This window comes from Agelaius phoeniceus, chromosome 21, assembly GCF_051311805.1.
Source record: "Agelaius phoeniceus isolate bAgePho1 chromosome 21, bAgePho1.hap1, whole genome shotgun sequence".
Taxonomy (NCBI): domain Eukaryota; kingdom Metazoa; phylum Chordata; class Aves; order Passeriformes; family Icteridae; genus Agelaius; species Agelaius phoeniceus.
Window position 1 is genome coordinate 5,300,587 of NC_135285.1, and position 18,632 is coordinate 5,319,218.

Consider the following 18,632-nt stretch of genomic DNA (forward strand, 5'->3'; position numbering starts at 1 on the left):
ACTCAGGGAGGGACTGTCCCCCCTGGCACCTGCACCAGGAGAATGTCTCAGCATGCCCCACACTGCATTGGGGACATGGTTATTTTTGTTCATGAAAAGAACAACCCTGGTGGCACAGCCTTTCTCTTTCAGCCTCTCACCTGCTTGGTGAGAAGTGGGGAAAAAAGCCTTAATCAGTTTTCAATGGGTGGTTTATTAACTGAATAGGTATTAATAAGCAAAGCCCTGCCAAACAGCTAAACATGCTACAAAACATGGAGTATCCTTATCAGATGATGAAACAACCATATTTTTGCTAAACGTTCAGTTGCACTCTTACCTTTGAGCTAATTCATAAAGTATAGTGACTTCTGTACCTATTGATTCTCCTGCAAAGCAGAAACAGCTGATTAAAAACACATACTGAGAATTACAATTTTTTCCCCCCATCTTACTCTATTTAAATACAGAGTAGTAAATTAATGAGAAATTAGAGGAGTCAACAGATACTGGCACACTTTGTATTAGTGTCAAATGCTGTACATGACCAAAACCATTTACAGCCCAGCAACAAAGCAATAGCTTTGCTCTGGAACTCACAAAAAAAATTATCAGGGACCAACCACAGATGCCAGATTTTACAGCCTTGGTGTTTTAATTGCATACCTATTTGAAATAATTGTGCTACATGGCAAAAGGATTATAGGCACATGTTGTTACTTCTTCAATAACATTTATATAAAAGAAATTCCATTGCACTTGGATTTTTTGTGCTGGTTTTGGAGTCAGGCTAAGTAGTCATCCTTAATGAAGGAGCACACACAGGATTTTGCCTGCAACATTCTCTGTGGAATTGTGTGTGAGCACAGGCACAATTCAGTGAAGAGATCTGGACTCAGACTCTAATTTGAATAAAGAAATAAGAGCTTGGTGGTGTCACCTTGGCTCCCCATATTTTAAGATTTTTGTGCAATTAAGCAAAAGTGGCAGGGAAGAGTTGCACAGCTGAAATTTCAGGGGAATGAACTGAAGGTCAGGATGGAAATGCAGAGACAGACAGCTGCTCATGCTTCTTCTTTACAGTCAATTCTTAGTACACTGGATGTTCTTTACAACCCCACAAACATCATTTTACTTTAATGTGTGATTCAATGCAGCACCATTGTGTTAGATATATTGAATTGTCTCAGTTGTCAGTGACTTTTCATAGTATATAGGATACCATCTGTTGGTTTAAAGGCATTTAATGTTTATTCACTACAGTCTTCTCATTTGCAATGCAAGGAATCTCTGTAGCCACCGAAATCGTTGAATACACTCAATCTTTTATTGCCCTGCTATGACACAAGGCTGTAATACCTTTTTCTCACACACAGCTGCTTTATATGAGCAATCAAAACTGCAGCATCCTACCATGATGTGCAGTGAAAGGCAGAACACAGATCATGATGTGGCTGGGGCACAAATGGGGCTGAGCAGAGGCAGCTCCAGAGGCAGTTCCAGGGGGATGGGAGGGTCAGTCCCCATCTCAGGCACCTCAGGTGTTTTGCTCCTGCAGCTGACATCTGTGAAGGATTGCTGGTGCTTTGGGTCAGCAAGAGCAGCACTTGTGACACCAGGGAAAGGTCTTGCTTGCTGTTCCTCACAACAGCATCCCTTTTCCATCCCCTTCCTGCTAACTTCCTCCAAAATACAGACTCAAGGCAGAATGCAGGTTATACTCTTCCTTCTAGTGCCAAATGTCAACTGTGATGCTCATTTTCCAAAACATGGCTGTATTTTAGCTCTCTTACAAATGGCAGTGTACATTTTTCCACCAGCCAGACTAGCAGGCAGCAAGATGCAGGTCCCTTATGAAAACCATGGAATAATTTAGGTTGGAGAAGACATCTTAGATCATTGAGTTCAGCTGTTACCCGAGCACTGCCAGGCTCATGTCCTGTCATGTCATGTCACTAACTCATGTCCCCAGGTGTCTTCAAGAGTCAGCTGGGCTGCTCCCTGAAACAGGAAACCCTGAAGCTAAGTGTAACAGAAGTTTTATACAACCACTATTTTTTTTGGCAGTTAAAATATGCTTGTGTTGAGATGACCCCAAACAGCAAGTGTCAATAAAGAGTACAGCTACAAAAGTAAAACCCAGTCAAGGAGCAATGGCCATAAAGTAAAACACAAGAAGTTCCACCTCAACATGAGGAAGAACTTCTTTACATTGAGGGTGGAACAGGTGTGGAGTCTCCTTCTCTGCAGATATTCCACACCCACCTGGACATGTTCCTGTGTCTCCTGCTCCAGGTGACCCTGCCTTGGCACAGATTTGGACTGGATGATTGTCACAGACACATTTTATGAAAAATCCTTTCCTTAGGGTTTTTCCTCCTGAGAAGCTGAGAGGCCTCAGGAACAAAATGTAACCAATGGTTATCTGCTGCTGTGGAATGCAACAGGTGCATCTGGGATTGGGCTCATGTGGTTGTTTCTAATTAATGGCCAATCACAGCCCAGCTGGCTCAGACAGAGTCCAAGCCACAAGCCTTTGTTATCATTCATTCTTTTTCTATTCTTAGCCAGCCTTCTGATGAAATCCTTTCTTCTATTCTTTTAGTATAGTTTTAATATAATATATATCATAAAATAATAAATCAAGCCTTCTGAAACATGGAGTCAACATTCTCGTCTCTTCCCTCATCCTGGGACCCTTGTGAACACCACCACAGATGATCTCCAGAGGCCCCTCCCAATTCTGTGATTCTTTGTGCATCATAAAAATCTCACCTTCCATGACAGTCCTCCCCATAAACCACCCTAAAGCAACCAACAGCAAGGAAGGCTTCTTCCACCAACAACCAAATCAAATCCTTCCCATTTCGAGGGCATTCATCTACCTGACAGGAAGCACAAACACTGCTGCTCACCATAGAGGAATTTCATCTCCAGTTTCTCAAACAGCAGCACACTTTGGTTCAGCTGCTCACGGAAGCCTTCAGCAAGATCATAATCAACATCACTGGCCTGCAGCAGCTCCTCAAAGGCCTTCACCAGGCTGCTGAGGTGCTGGTGGTAGGTGGCACAGCCACAGCGGATCTCCTTGATTTGCTGGCATTGGAAGGACAGCTCCCGAACTTGTGAGTGAACCAACGAGTCATATCTGAGGAAATGAAATTAGCTGTAAAGCTGGATGGCCATAAATGATATTTAAATATAAATAAAATGGGAATTAAGCTTATATTCCTAAACTATAATTTTATGTGGTTCAATTTGGTTTTAAAAGGCTTTTAACAGCCACAATGAGAGATGTATTGTCTCTGCTTGTTGAGTTTGGTATTTAGAGATTATTTTCCTTCACTTAACTGGATCATTTATAAAATGGGCCAAAACTAATGGGATGACTTGATGGCCTGCTTGGAAAGAACATGGATGGCAGCAGAGGTGCCAAATTAAACTAAATAAGAGTGAATATATGTAAATTATTTTCAAGAATACACATACTTTTCCTGGCTGGTTGGGGATTTTTTTTGGCTTGGTGTTTTGTGGTTTTCTTAACTCCCTATGGAAGCAGACAACTGTCCCTTCTCTGAAACTATTTCCTGCCAAAACAGGTATTGGACTTTCTGAACCAGTGGTTTCACCCAGTCTGAAAATTCTCCACATCTCTGCATGTGTATTGCAAGAAACAATGACAACCACTGTGGTGCCCAAACTCCTGTACTCCACAAGCCAGGATATAAATTTCAACTCAGATCAACTGCATTTATTTATTGAATTTACACTTGCAAATGTAGGCATCCCCTTTGTACTGCCACTGTCTGTACCACAGGCAGAATTCTTTCTCCAGAATCATCCATTAGCAGGGAAAAAAGGAGAGAAGATGTTAAAAGATGCAGGGAATCAAACAGAATCTATGGTGATGTGGGTTGTTACAGCATTTTACTGTCATTTGTATAGGAAGAGAAGCATAACTCATTGTGGGGTCTGTCATTTGTGACTCATGACATTGTCCTAGACAGTGGCCATAAAAACCTCACAGTGATCCACAGGGTCTCATCCCTTAATTCACAGCTAGATCTTTCTTTGTAAAATGGATGAGGTATATTTTCAAGGGATGTAAATTCCTATGGACTCTGTAACACCACTGTGTTTTACAACAGTGAGACTCAGACACACACAATAGTCCATGCTGGTGGTTGCTCACTGTCTCCAAATATTTCCACTCAAGCATTAGGAAGGAAGGCACAAGGCTGAATGCCTTTCCTTGTTACAATTTCTGGTATTCCACAGGCCCTCAGCACAATAACAATATTTAAAAGAGAGAAAAGGAGGGTGGATGTTAAGAAAGGCTCGTTCTTATGATCCCCCATTGTATGTTTGCAATTCGTACACATGCAGCCAAAACGCTGCCCCAAGTCTCATACAAAATCCAAGACCGATTCTTTTCAGTCTCCCATAAATAATTTTCCAGCTTATGAGCTTATGCTATAAAATTTCATTCATTAATTCTATATTTATCTCCTCTCACATCCTTCACAGGAAGGCATTACAGCCCTCAACTGCAAAATAAATTGGAACTAGAGCGTGAACATCTTATGTTTGCACATCAAGTCTGGGCACTCAAACAGAAGGGCCAGCACCAATCTGCCAGCCCATTACCCACAAAAACATTTCTGTCTTAAATGGGGTGTTCAATTTTCCTAGATTTGGCACCTGAAAATACCCTGAGTGCTGCAGACTGTGGTGCTCTGATGGCAGAGGTGAGCCTGTCCCACAGGTAACCCGAGATCTGACTTGGCTCCAGAGAGGATCTCTCACAGCAAAGAGAGTTGTGGGCCTGAGGTGTGGGAGAGACAGATGTGCCTGGCACAGATTTATCAGTTTTGTACTTAGGGGGTCTTTTAACAAAACATTTCAGTTCCTTTATACCAATGTTAGGGAAATTTAGCCTTTACTGTAACAACACTTGTGAATAAAATTATCCTCATCTCGCCTTGCTATGCTATCTGGTATGGCTGTTTATAAAAGGGAGCCTCAAAGAGCAGCAGTTTTACTCACTTGGATGGTGATGTTGCTCTCAGACTGCTCTGAAGAGGATACATTTCATCAAGGTGCACATTCACAACTTGCTCTTTGTCAACTTCTGCCTCATTGGCCAACAGCAGCTCCTTAAGGTCTTGTGCTGCCCACATATCAGGTGCTTGCACAGACTCAGAATCCCTGGCTTTGGTGTGGATCTCATCCAAATCCAGCTGAGGGACACCAGAGCACGTCTGGACTCCTTCCTTGGCTGTACCTGGTATTTGTGTGACAAACCCTTGCACAGGCAGGGCTGCATCCCTCCCAGCCCCACTGCAAACACCACTGAACCAGAGCTGGTCAGAGCCCTGCAGCTGCAGCAGGAACATTTTGTACTTTTCAAGCTCAGACTGCATATTCTTAACTCTTTGTTTCAATTCTTCTATATCTTCTGTGGTTCCAGAGCCCTGGAGTTCATCAGTTCCTGCTCCACTCCCTTGGTGAGCACACAAACACTTGGAGTCTGAATGTGCAGGGGCTGAGTCCGTGTCCTCGTGTCCCGTGGGATAAAACTCTTCATCCACCTCTTTTAATGAACTCTGGATATTCCCATTGCTAATGCTATGATGATTTTGCATTTCTGAAAAACAGGAGGCTTGTCTGTGAATATTAGCATTTCTTTATCTGACATTCTGTTCTTAACAGCACTAGAATGAATTATTTCAATTCTATAAGAGCAGAATCAAAATGTAGGTAATTACAAGCTATACATTATTAGTTTGGGACTTCTGACCTCTCTCCATGATTTTCCATTAATTCAATTTGCACATCAAGTACTTCAAATCCTTTATTACCTTTCAAATAAACAATACTCAAAATACAACCAACTTTCTCTTCCCAAATGCTTGAAAATTCCTTTTGCTGTATGCTCTCCTGAATCAGGCACTGATCAAGCCCAGACCTTTCCAGCCACAAAAATGATAACCTCAAACATGAGGCAAGGGAGACTCTGACTTCATGGTTCCTCCTAAAACTTCTAATTAAATATTCTTCTTCTCCCCACTTCAAAAATCTATACAAAATCAATTGAAGCATAAAGTCAGTGGAATTTTTAAAAGACTATCAACAAAATAGTCAGATTTGAAAAGGAGGCTGCAATAATTTCTTTTTAAAAGGTGTTCCAAACAAACCCCACTAAAGTGTTTGGTATTAAAGGTTTTACATTTGATATGAACATCACATCCCTCAGGTGACTTTGCCATCCCTAAGTAATGCAATCACCTCAGATTCAGCCCAATAAAAGCCATATATTCCTACAGATGATCCATGTTTGGAGTTCTGTGCATGTTGAGGGCTGTAGGTGTACGTAGCCAGCAAAATTATTATTTTCTAGTTACCAGTAAATTAAATTTTCCCCTTCTATTAGTTCTGCAAAAGATCACTTTGAATTAGAACTTCCCTTTTGGGAACCAATTCATTGATCTTTCAGACAGGTTGCAATACTTTCAGATTGGTTTCCATGGAGAATTTCAATGTCCAGGTTCAAGCTGTAAATCAAAACAAAAACTCAGGGGGAGCAGCTCCATATGAATGCCCAAAACCAAGATCAGGAGAATAAAAATAAATATTACCTAAGAGCTGGAATAAAATGAAGCTGTGATTCTGGGATATCTACACTGCCCAGAGCAGCTGTGGCTGCCTCATCCCTGGGATGTCCAAGGCCAGCCTGGGCATGGAGCAGCCTGGGAGAGTGGGAGGTGTCCCTGCCCATGGCAGGGGTGGGATGGGATGAGATTTAAGGTCCCTTCCAACCCAAACCATCTTCTGAATTGAAAATTTTCTGATTTGAAAATTTGAAAACCATTTCAGAGGATGTTTGCTGCACTCTATTAATTTTGTGTGGCACTCCTGGAAAGTGCCTGGGTATGGATTCTGGAGGACACAAGGAGGGAATGCAACACTGCATTCATGAACTTCTGCTGCAGTAACACAGATGGCAAAAAAACCCCAACACCAGGTGAAGACAAACTCTGAAACCCTGACTCCATCCATCATTCCAGATAACAAACAGAGGAAATAAAAACAGATCCTAACAAAGGTATTCCAGATCAGAGCACTGGATACAGTTTGTGATGCAAGAGTGCCCTCTAATTAAAGAGGAGAACTAATGAGCTGCCTGTGGCCATGTGTCCACACCCCCACAGGGTGCACTGAGCAGGACCCTGCACACTAAAGGATTACAGAACTGGCCAAATCCTCTGCACTCTCCAGTGTTTTTCAGGTTACTCAAGCCCTCCCAAAAAAGACTAATGGATGATGCACAAACGTGGAACACACAGCACTAAGTCTATTTACATTTTCATTAAATGATTCCATTAGGTTTCAGCCTACTTGAATGCCTTCAAATAATTCAGATAAGCAAAATTCTATCACTCAGTTGCTTCATTCCAATGGTTCAGAACTAGATGGAGAAGCAGTAACAAACATTTAATTCAGAGAGGAGTTCAGAAGTGAGGTCATTAGCAACAGAGATCAGAGTCAGGCATACAACTCATTATTTTTACTGGAAACCAGACTCATAAATCCCTGTGGCCTTTCTGAAAGCACAACCCTGAAAGACCAACTTGGATTCTTGGAGCAATTAATCCATAGCAGCTAAGAAAACCAGATTTAAAATCCACAAATAACAGCAAGGGAGATGATTACCTGAAGCAATTTACAATTTTGTACAACTCAGAAGAAATTGAAGTTTTTAAATTTCATTTTTTTTTCAAATTCTGTACCATATAAATGCTCTACCTTGATAGTTTTGCTGATTTTTGTCCTTCACATTTTCATTCTTGTCCTCTGTACCTGGATCAACATCTTGGAACTCCACCTGGGTCTCAGTATTATCCAGTTTGAGCAATGAGACAACTGGAGAACAGAGGAAAGGTAAAAGAGAAATCAGTAAGAGACTGAAAAAATTTAAGTGGGGATAGCTAAAAAAAAGAAAAACAAATCAACCAACCAAATCAATAAATAAAATCAAAAAAGTAAAAAAACCCACACCTCATAAACACAAACCTGGTTCTCTGACAGTTTTGAACAGGAAAATCTTTACTGATAATATGAGTATCTTTAAATACTTGAACTAATTATAAGGGTAACCACTCAGAATTCATTGCAAAGGCTCCTACTAACAAATGAAGATAAACATTTGTAGGTCTCCTTTGTAATGGAACAGTAAATCAATCTCTAGTGCATTTTTAAATGTTTTATGTTCAGCTTAGAGAAAAGGCTTAGAAGTTTCTCCAGTGTGAGCATTGATCACAAACCAATCTGCTGCAATCACTGCAGCAAGTCTCAGACTCAGCAAGTGTGCAGCACAGCTGTTACCCAAGGGAAAAACCAGAGTGCAAAGGAAATCACAGGACTGCAGCTCCTGACTCCTTTCAGGATCTAATTCAAAGCCCTGCCCCTCAGGATTCTCCATGGGTTTTGCACCTACCAGGATTAATTGCTCCACTCCCATCACCCAAAGTATTTATAACAAATTGTACCCTATCTGTGCCTTACCACAACAATGTTATTTTTAAAAACACTCTCTGCAGCCTCTGGGTCTGACAGTGGCTCACCCACAACTTGTCTGAGTCTTATTTTTATATTTCTACACCCCTACTCAGGTTTTAATCTAACTGCTAAGTGCATTTTTATTTTTCTACCACCCCAAATCTTTATCTAATACCCATTGCTCTGTCTTACAATTTGTCATACTTTGCTGATCATAGTACTCTGTCAACAACTGAGTTTAAATTAACCCAGCCACAGTGGGAACAGACACAGCTGACTTGACTGATCAGTGGAATATTGGAAAAGTTTAATTATCCAGCATAAACAAAATCAGGATTTTTATACTCTCCTGTCTCCATTACAGGCAGTTTTCATTAAAATTGGCATCTTATTAAGGGAATTTTTAATTTACCCAAACATTGATAGATGTGTGCACGTGTAACACCCTGTGGCCTGTCATTTATTACAGACCTCACACATGTACACAGCACTTTTTGTCCCACCAAAAGCTGGTTTACATCTTGATGGCAAACAGAAAAAAAGGTGTTTTTTCAAGGTCTACACATATTTGTCTACTCAAGAAACTTGCAAGATGAAGTAGTATTGTAGTATATAAAGATGATCTGCATTTACTTTCTGCTGCAAGAGAAGCTGCCACTACTCCAGGCAGGACCACAAGTCACCAGGTTTGTTCTTTCTTTACCTCTCCCTGATGTGTTTCCCTGTGCAGGCTCCTCTGGAAGGTTTTCAGCTCCAGACTCATGCAGTAACTCTCCATCAGGCTGTGCCTGAAATGGTTTGGTTTGTGTTTCACAGGCTCTCAGAGCTTCAGGAGGTGGCCTGGAAGGATGCTGTGCTTCTGGAGCTGGTTTCTGCAGCCAGGAGTTCAAGGGGACATTTCCTACTGCTCTGCAGGATCTCACAAGCACAGGCAGCCTGGACTTCTTGGGCAAGGAAGCAGAGCCAGCCTGGAAAAGGCATGGAAGAAAATGGGCAGTTAGTGACTTGTGTGTAACAGTCAAGTGTAGGAAGTATAAACAAACATGCCAGGAAAAATAAAAATTCTCCTGTAAAATCAGGCAGCTGTCACATTAGTTTTGAAAATAAAATTGCAATACCCTTGGCTACAGGAGAAATAAACATTCAGAGAGGCAAAACACCCATTTCAGTGGCACAATTTTCTGTAAGTCCCAGCTGTTCATGCATCTGTAACTTTCCAGCTCCTGAAGCAGGACAGCAAATCCAGCAGTGCCCACCAAAGGCTTTTAACCACCAGGTGTATCAATTAGCTCTGGATTTGTGGCTGCCTTAGGAAAACAGTTTCTCACCCAAACTGACCTCTCTAACTGCTACTTCCCACTGTCATTTATATCATAAATGTCCTCCAGCCCAGCAACTTTTTCCCTTAAAACCTTTTTTTTTTTAATTTGAGGATCCTTCTCACTTTTCAACAACTCCTAAGCTTATTTTCCTTTCTTCCTTTAGTCTCCACCCAACATGTCCTACTTCCACAGCTTTGAGAAAATCAGCATAACTTTGCATCAGCCAGAGAGGACCTTTATTCTGCCACAGAGAATTCCTGTATGAACAAAACCAGTTTCTTCACCCATCCACTCTATAAATTGCTTCTGAAGGATTCCCATTTCCTGCTGTAACAGACATTCCCTCACTGGAGCTGGGGGAAGCTGCATTTCTTAAGTCACTACATTTTAGTCTCTCACCTTTGGAAGACTCTGCATAAAATAAATGTTCCTTGTTTAAACCCCACAGCATAAACCAGGGCTGTCTCCAAAAAGATAAAAGCATGCCATGTGTTGATGAGAGTTATGGAATTGTGTGTAATAATAATAAAAACCAATAATGGCATGTTCAGATAGATTTAGTTTATAATTCTGCTGTTCATTTGCTCCACCAGTGCTGTTAAGCCCCCTAATTTCTTTCACCACCCAATGTATTCTGAAATACCTTTCCACATTCACTCCTCAGCAATTACAGTCTTTACACAATTTAAAATCATAAAAAGCAAGTTCCATTTTCCAAATGCCATCCTCAATTCCTTTTGTACATACATGAGAACAGTATCCTTCACAGGCTGCAAAATAAATCCAGAACTTGCAGCTAACTAAACTGCTTTAATAACACCAAACCATTTCCAGCTGTCTCAGGGCTGTGGCACAGACACATTTGTCACTCAGATTACCCAAAGGCCACTTCAGCTGGCTACATCAAATTATTTATAAAAGCCATTCCAAAGCTAAAGATACAGTGCATTAGTCCAAACAAGAAAGCTTTTAAAGCAACTCATTCAAGGGCTGCATTGAGGGTGCCACTGATTAAACCAGAGAGGAATCTGGAAAATGGTGAATAAGAGCAGTAAACTGAAACTCAGGGAAAACAGGAACTTGAAAAAGAAAAGAAAATTGCAGAAAGAATCAGAAAATCATGGAATGGTTTGGGTTGGAAGGGACCTTAAAGGTCACCTCATTCCACCTCCTGCCATGGCAGGAACACCTTCTACTATCCCAGGGTGCTCCAAGCCCCATCCAGCCTGGCCTTGGACACTGCCAGGGATGCAGGGGCAGCCACAGCTTCTCTGGGCACCTGTGCCAGGGCCTCACACCCACAAAGGGAACAATTTTTTTCCTAATATCCCATCTTCAATATCTCAGCATCTTGCCCTCCTTCATCTTCAGGCCATTCCCCCTTGTCCTGTCACTTCATGCCCAGAACAAAGCTTTATCAACATCCCTCATTTACAAGCCCCTTCCTTCAGAAAACTGAACCCAAGAGGAACAAGCCAGAATAAAAATGAATCACTCCTAATTGCTACCTCTCAGAAACCTCTTGATCACTGAAGTTATGGAAACCACTCTTTGCAGAAGGTGCTACAACATTCCCTGTTAGCAGAGCACAAAATCAAAAGCAACGCTCCCCTTTGTCTGCTCTGCAGGAGCCAAGATCTTCAAAGAGTTTTCAACTTCACTTCTATCACTGCTGCTGAAACAATACACAGAAGTCTTTAGCAGACACTGTTTTGCCAGCTCTTTGTTTGGGATCACAGTCTGCCTGCAGACAGGAGCTCCAAAGCTCATCTGGCCCAAGCCCACCCTGCCTGCACTCCCAGAACAGCCCCAGTGCCCTCAGTGCCAGCAAACACAGCAAACTGTGCCCATGCCACAGGGCACTCCTGGCTACGCTCCTCAGGAAGCAAGACACCATGAGAGGATGTTAAAAACAGCCTAAAATTAAGGTTTGAGTTTGTGGAAGTGTCCCACTAATCCCTCCCCAGCCTTCTCGCAGATGTGATGCAAATCTGGAATTTTCTAGAACACTTTTGCCATTTAGACTTCATCACTTCCAAGTACTCTAGTTGTGTACATTATGAATAAAACACACAGACTCTCTTTTTCCAAAAGCTGTAATATTTACGAGTGTGTGGTCCCAGGGAGGATTGAAATTCAATTAATTAACGTTCTAAAGCACGCTGAAGTAGGAGAAGAAAAGCTCTGAACATTAAGAACAATTATCTAAAATATATTTGGCTTACATCTCTTTTCCTAATATTAAAAATCATACAAAAGCAAGATTTAATATTAGAAATGAAACATATTTTTCCCTTTTTATACATCTATTCCCTAAGTACAAAAAAGAGAATAAACTTACTTCATTTGTTCTAGTAAAAGAAAGTCTTTCATGCTGTTCACCCTTCTTATACACATTTTCTTGCTGATGTTCTGCTTCTGCATTTAATCTTGAATATTTTGACTTTTCTTCTGAGGCTCCTTTTTTGCCTTCATGTTTGAATCTCATGACATTACTCTCTAAAGTCATTGTTTGCATAGCTGCATCTTTCAATTCCACTTTCAACAACTGACTCGCCTTATTAATCTGTGGCACTGCATCTGGATAAAGCTTCTCTTCCCCATCAAAAGCTGATTTCAATTCTGCTCGCTGCTTTAAGAATTTAGTGACCTGCTTGAAATGTTTGAGTTGAGCTCTTAGTTGAATAATCATTTGCCTAAGATCTTTTTCATCCTTTTTCTCTATATCTTCACTTGAACATTCTTCCTCTGTCGTGTTCAGATGATCTAACAGTTCATTTACAATTTTCATTTGTTCTTGTCTGCTACACTCAGGAAAGAGGAGAGAAAAGACATGAATTTAGATTTTTATTTAAGCAAACAAAAATACCTTCCAAGAAACCCTTCTGCTGTTTTGTGACATATCTGAAATTCCCAGGAGGTTCTGTTTTTACTCACTAATGAATTACTCATTAACAGAGTTTTTGGAACCTTTTCACAACATGAATTATATCATAAATTGCCTCATCATGGCTTTTCTCCTATTTCACACAGAAATATAAGAAATATGAATGGATTCTCAAAAAGTTTACTCTCTACCTTAAAAGTTAATTTATGCCAACACCACACCAGACTCTAGGCCATGTAATCACATATTAGCCTAAGTTGGAAAGAACCCACAAGAATCATCAAATTGCAACTCCTGGCCCTGATGTTGATTTTTTGTGCAAATCTACTCCTCTATGAATTTCTAATGGAACAGGGAAGATGGAAAGTGAGAAATCAGCCAAAAAGCCTACAAAACCAGCTCATTACAGACACCAAACTGCCCCATGGATAACTAGCAGCTCATGGACAGCAATGTTTTAAGAGAAACTGAAGCCAAATAAGAGGCATTTAAAGCACAAGCAAGCTCTGAAATTCTAGAGACAATTTCATGTGTCCAATAGAGAGCTGTTTGTGCCATTAAACATATAAACCAGAGTTTTAAACAACTGCATTTGTATCGTTTAGCATTTGAAATGGTAGAAGCTAACTGGGCTTTTTATGGCTTCCTCTGGCATCTAATGGCATTAGTGAGAATTCAGCTATGCAAAGCACAGGCTCATCACCCATCAGCCTGGTCATTTATACTTGAACACAGGAAAAATTACACACTAGAGTGGTAAAGATGACGGTGCTGGAATTACTCATTAGCCAACTTTTAAGTAAGGATAACAAATAAACAATGTTTTCTCTTCATTTCTAAGGGAGTAGTATCTCCTCATTCACCACTAACTACTCCTGTGACAACTAAGACAATTTATGCCCGTTAGGAGAGTTTTAAATAGTAATGTGAAAATACAGAATGGGCTCAGTGAAGTCAAGTGCAGCATGGTGAACACAGAAAGCAGGGTTTGACTTGTGTAGCTCCACTGGAGATTCTGTTCCCAGCACTGAAAAGTCACAGAATTCTGCACATAGTCAGTCCAGAGACCAGGAAAGCAACTAGAGAAGGAAAAGGAGCTACAGCACAAGAAAAGGAGCATGAGAATGAGCTACAGCAAAGCTGTAACTCAGTGCTCAGCTAGGAGATTAAATGGTGTGAGCATGAAACTGAGGTAAATCAGTCAGGGCGTGTGGTTTTCCTTGCTTGGCATTGTCCAGTTCCTATGGAAATGAGCATTTCAGCTGGGAATTGATCAAATCCCAATGTAACACACACACACACACTCCTGAATTCCACTGGTGCCAGTAGGGCTTATATAGATTTGGGTCCTGAGAACATAGCTCAGCCAGTCCTACACAGGGCACTGGAATAACCCTTTAGTCAAGTGCAGGACAGGGCCCCAGCTCCCCAAACTGAGAGCAGCAAAGCCCTGTCCAGGCAGTTCAGGTGAAGTGGCATGGGGCATTCAGTGGGCAGCACCATCCATTCAAAATTATCCCTGTAAAAAGTCACTCCAACTCCAATTCCTCCATCCTTAGATCCTTTTACATGCTGTTTTTACAGCAGTAAAGCATTGTCCCTTCCACCACACCACTTTTCACTGGCCTGTGCTCTTAGATATTTTGGTTCTTTTCAAGAAAAATAGCAGCTACTGTCAGCTAAGCCCTTTGACTCTGTTAGACCTCACCCTGGAAACAATCAGTCCCTGCAGTAAACCTCCCTGGATCAGTAACTTTGCAGAGTTTCTTTCTTGCAATGGGTTGGTTTTTTTTAAGGATTTCTACTGATAGTATGTTTCCTAATTACTTAATTGCATGATAGACTAAAATGGCTCTGAAGGTGCCTTGCCAATCTCTCAGGTAAATTAGACAGTGCCATTATCTAAATTCACTTTAGCAAAATTGCCTTATTCTCTTCTCAAATAGAAATACTGTCAAAAGCAGTGCACATCCCTCATACTCACGTAGATTCCAGCACAGATGTTCTATTTTCTCTTAGAGGAGATGTGAGCAAGTTCTCTTCTGTTTCATGTTCACTCATTCTTGTTCTCAAGTGTTTGTCAGTTGTATCATGCTCAAATTGAGGCTTAATTGGACTCCTATAATGTCTGTCTTTGCAGAAACTCTCTGAATAGCCTGATGGAGTTATCTGTTAAAAAATTGCAAACATTGTCTTATTACACAGGTATGTAATGTTCTATTAAATTCAGGGCTGTAATCTCTCTGTAATCAGGTTCTGTAATTCCTGATGCTCTTTATCTACATTAAGAAGCACCCACAGACATTCTGCTGACTATTTATTAATAGAAAAACTAATTAACATCTATTTCATATGATTAATTCATAGGGATCAGTTGTTTAGTAAGGAGTAAGAAGATTTCCCTGAAGGTCTTTATCTAACAAGAGGTATGAAACTTCTGGAATGTTGCCTGCAGACTGCAGCTAACAATTTTATTAGCTCAGCTTGGAATCATTTGTATTTACAGTACAGATTCTGTCCTGGGATCTCCAGATTCAAGCCCTGATGGCTGGAACAGGACAAAACTTGGAAGCATTTACAAGCTGCCAACTTTTTTATAAAACATCATGGATGTGTCCAAAGGAATTTCTACCTGGGATCTCCACAGCCATTCAAACCCCAATTAAACAATCAAAATCTGCAGCAATGACATGAGAATTCAATCTGGGCCCATCTGGGCTGGGGACAATTTCCATCAGCAACAAGAGCCAAAAGAGTTTTTACAACACATCACTTACCTGTTTATCCACCTCACAAGGAAAATCCAAAGATACTTGAAGGCATACCTGGTAAACAGAGAAACACAGAAATTACAGATTTCACAAAGCAAAATATCATCCTCCATCAACATTACAAACCTGTTTGCAACTTGATTTATTTTATGATTGCATGATGTTTTCTCTTACATTGATTAGACTGAGAGGCCAGCAGATTCCTGTTTGTATGAAAATGCAGTTTACCATTTACCAAGCTATCAAACATTTCAACCCTAAAGAAAGATCTGCAGGATTTTTGCCTCAACCCCAGCAAGTGAATCTCACACAATTTGTACTCCAGGCCTGACTGCAATGGAGGCAGGAGATCAACCTGTGTGGATGTAAAGAAACACAATTTCAAGGGACTCAGTTGTCCCCATTCAGGGTGACTATGAGTACTCAAACAGAAAATAATGAAAGCAATCTTGAATGCAAAACCAGCCCAGAAATACAGGAAAAAGCTTCCAGAAGATAACATTTAGTTGCAAGCAAAATCAGAAACCAAGAAAAGTATGTTTTGTTTGCAAAATGCTTTATGCTCTAAGAAAATGAAGACATTTTAAAGGCAAGCAGAGAAGAGAGCACTGTCCCATACCTGACTGACCCTCTCACAAAACTGACTGTTCTGCACCTTCTTGTCATTGTCACCATCTTCAGGCTGCATCACGGGCTTCTCTGTGGTTTCAAGACACTACACAAAGTATGGAATGATGTGAAAATGTAGCACAAAAAAAAATACTGTGATATGAAACGTGCATAAATAAGTCAGTGATATGTCTTAAAAGAAAAATAAAAAAGCCTGTAATACAAAGTAACAAACACTGAATTAGATTCCTTCAACAAGATCAAAGAAAATTAATATAAACCCCAGGAATGACTCATATCAAATAAAGTGAAACTTTATCTTATATATTCCTTCATTGTTATTTAACCCTTCCTCCTCAGAATTTACAGAACACATAAAAACCATTTAACCTTTCATGGCAAAGGAGCTTTGCATCCTCAGTCGTGTCCCCATTCTGCCTATTTTATTTTCCAATTTCCAGAATTTATTTTTATTTGCTACACAATTTAGGCTCTTCTCCAGCATTCAAGAAATAGATGCTTTTAAAACCAAGCACATGTGGCTTGCTGTACACTAGAAAGATTTACTGTGCCACTGAAGGTTACAATCTGCTGTGTCTATGCCTAAATTTGCCCATTTGCAGCAAATGGTGCCAAATCATCTTTTACTCCCTGTTTCCCACAGAACCCATCCCATAGCCTGAGCAAAGAGGAAGAGGAGGATTCAGCTTTTTGAGGAGCAGTACCCAAGGCCCTGACATCAGCATCACTGAGAGCAGGAGCAGAATCCCTTTGCTTTGCTGGGTGCTGCTGAGCACTTCCAGGCATCCAGAGGCTTCTCTGGGCACCCTGTGCCAGGGCCTGCCCATCTTCCCAGGGAAGAATTTCCTCCTAATATCCCACCTAAGCCTGCACTCCTTCATCTTAGGGCCATTGCCTGGGTCCTGTCCCTCCATCCTTGTCCCCAGTCCCTCTGCAGCTCTCCTGGAGCCCCTTTAGGGGCTCTGAGCTCTCCCTGGAGCTGCTCCTCTCCAGGTGAGCACCCCCAGCTCTCCCAGGCTGGCTCCAGCCCTTGGAGCATCTCTGTGGCTCCTCTGGAAACTCCAATTATGCCCAATCCATGGGCAGGACACAGCCCTGGCACAGAGGATCCCAACCTGTGTGGGACAGAGTTAGTTCTGCTTCCTGAGAACACTGGGAATTGAATGGATGTGTGTGGTTTGATTTTGATTTTTTAATTGAGTATGCACTGAATGTATGCATATATAAATACATATATATAGATTTAAAAATATACATATAGACATGTATATAAAATATACATATATATGTGTGTAGATTTTATATATATGCATATGTATATAAAAATATACATATATATACTAAATTAGTAAGAAAATCCCTTTCATCTCCCAACCCCTTGCAGTATAAGCAAGGCTAATGGTTTTAGGTATGAATTTTAAAAGGCAGAAACTGGATGGTGCACAGTATTAATATATTTGCCTTATACAGTTAGAATTCTATATGGAAAACTGACTTCCAAGTCATCTTTGGGTTATCTTGGTATTTTCACTCAGACCTGGCTTTGCAGGACAACACAGAGTAAAGACAATTTGAAAGTTGGTGAAAGACACAGAGGGGTTTAGGGTATATAACAAGGACATGCATTATAAAAAATTTTTTGATGCAATCATGGGATGCCAGTAGTCCAATAATGTTAATTATTATTTTTTAAAAAACCTATTTAGTTTAATCTTCCCTGTGTAGGTTCAGGACAAAACCTACATTTGTGTATAAAAAATTAACTTATTTGCACACGTAACTTATCCACGCAATGCAACTACATTTTATGGGTCAGCATTATTTAGTATCTGCTTTTCTCAGGCTAGTATTTGGTTTAATAAGTGAGGATTCATTAATGAAATTACTGCATAAGACCAACAGGTTGTAAATACACTGTGACCATAAATCACTGCACTATGGTCCTGTGTCTGAGAGGCTGACACGTCCTGTACTCCAAGGAAAATGACCTCATGTGCAACAAAATATTAAAAGAAAATAAGTGTCTGAAGGCCAGAAAGATAAGTCCACCAAAAATAAGCTGCCTGTTTTCAAGTATTTCCACAGAGACTGAAAACCAGGAGAATGTTTCTCCAGGATGAAGCCCTGATGTGCTTGGTTTGCAAAGCCCTGAAGGCTGCAATCAGTGAGGCTGCTCCTCTCTGAGAAGGCAGATGTTCAGAGGACAGCACAAAAACAACCTTTGCCTCTCCTCCTTGTGCCTCCCAGCACGAGCAGGAAGCCAAGGAGCAGAGAACAAGGGGCTGTCAGAGCCTGCAGAGGCACCAACGTGCAAATTCCTGATTTGTGTTCTGCCTTTGGGAAGGAAAAGCAGGATGGGAGCATTGTAGGAACCTGAGGAAGATCCCATATCCAAATTCCTCTTATAACACAGATGTCAGTGTCACCCCAGCACTACCTGCCAACAAATTCAAGCTCAAAAAACACACACAAAAAAAAAAAAGT

The 18,632-nt window shown here is 40.8% G+C and overlaps 1 protein-coding gene across 4 annotated transcripts in view; it reads right to left on the reverse strand.

Annotated features, from left to right (window-relative positions):
• The window catches only part of CDK5RAP2 (CDK5 regulatory subunit associated protein 2), a 71,182-nt gene that overhangs the window by 19,572 nt on the left and 32,978 nt on the right, over positions 1–18,632 (reverse strand). For all 4 annotated transcript variants that reach the window (XM_077189110.1, XM_077189109.1, XM_054646555.2 and 1 more), the window contains exons 19-27: positions 16,138–16,233; positions 15,525–15,572; positions 14,732–14,916; positions 12,202–12,664; positions 9,242–9,506; positions 7,786–7,902; positions 5,026–5,626; positions 2,895–3,127; positions 320–368 (exon numbers count right to left, since the gene is read on the reverse strand). In XM_077189110.1, the coding sequence (XP_077045225.1) occupies positions 320–368; positions 2,895–3,127; positions 5,026–5,626; positions 7,786–7,902; positions 9,242–9,506; positions 12,202–12,664; positions 14,732–14,916; positions 15,525–15,572; positions 16,138–16,233 (2,057 nt within the window). The remainder of the gene's footprint in view (positions 1–319; positions 369–2,894; positions 3,128–5,025; positions 5,627–7,785; positions 7,903–9,241; positions 9,507–12,201; positions 12,665–14,731; positions 14,917–15,524; positions 15,573–16,137; positions 16,234–18,632) is intronic.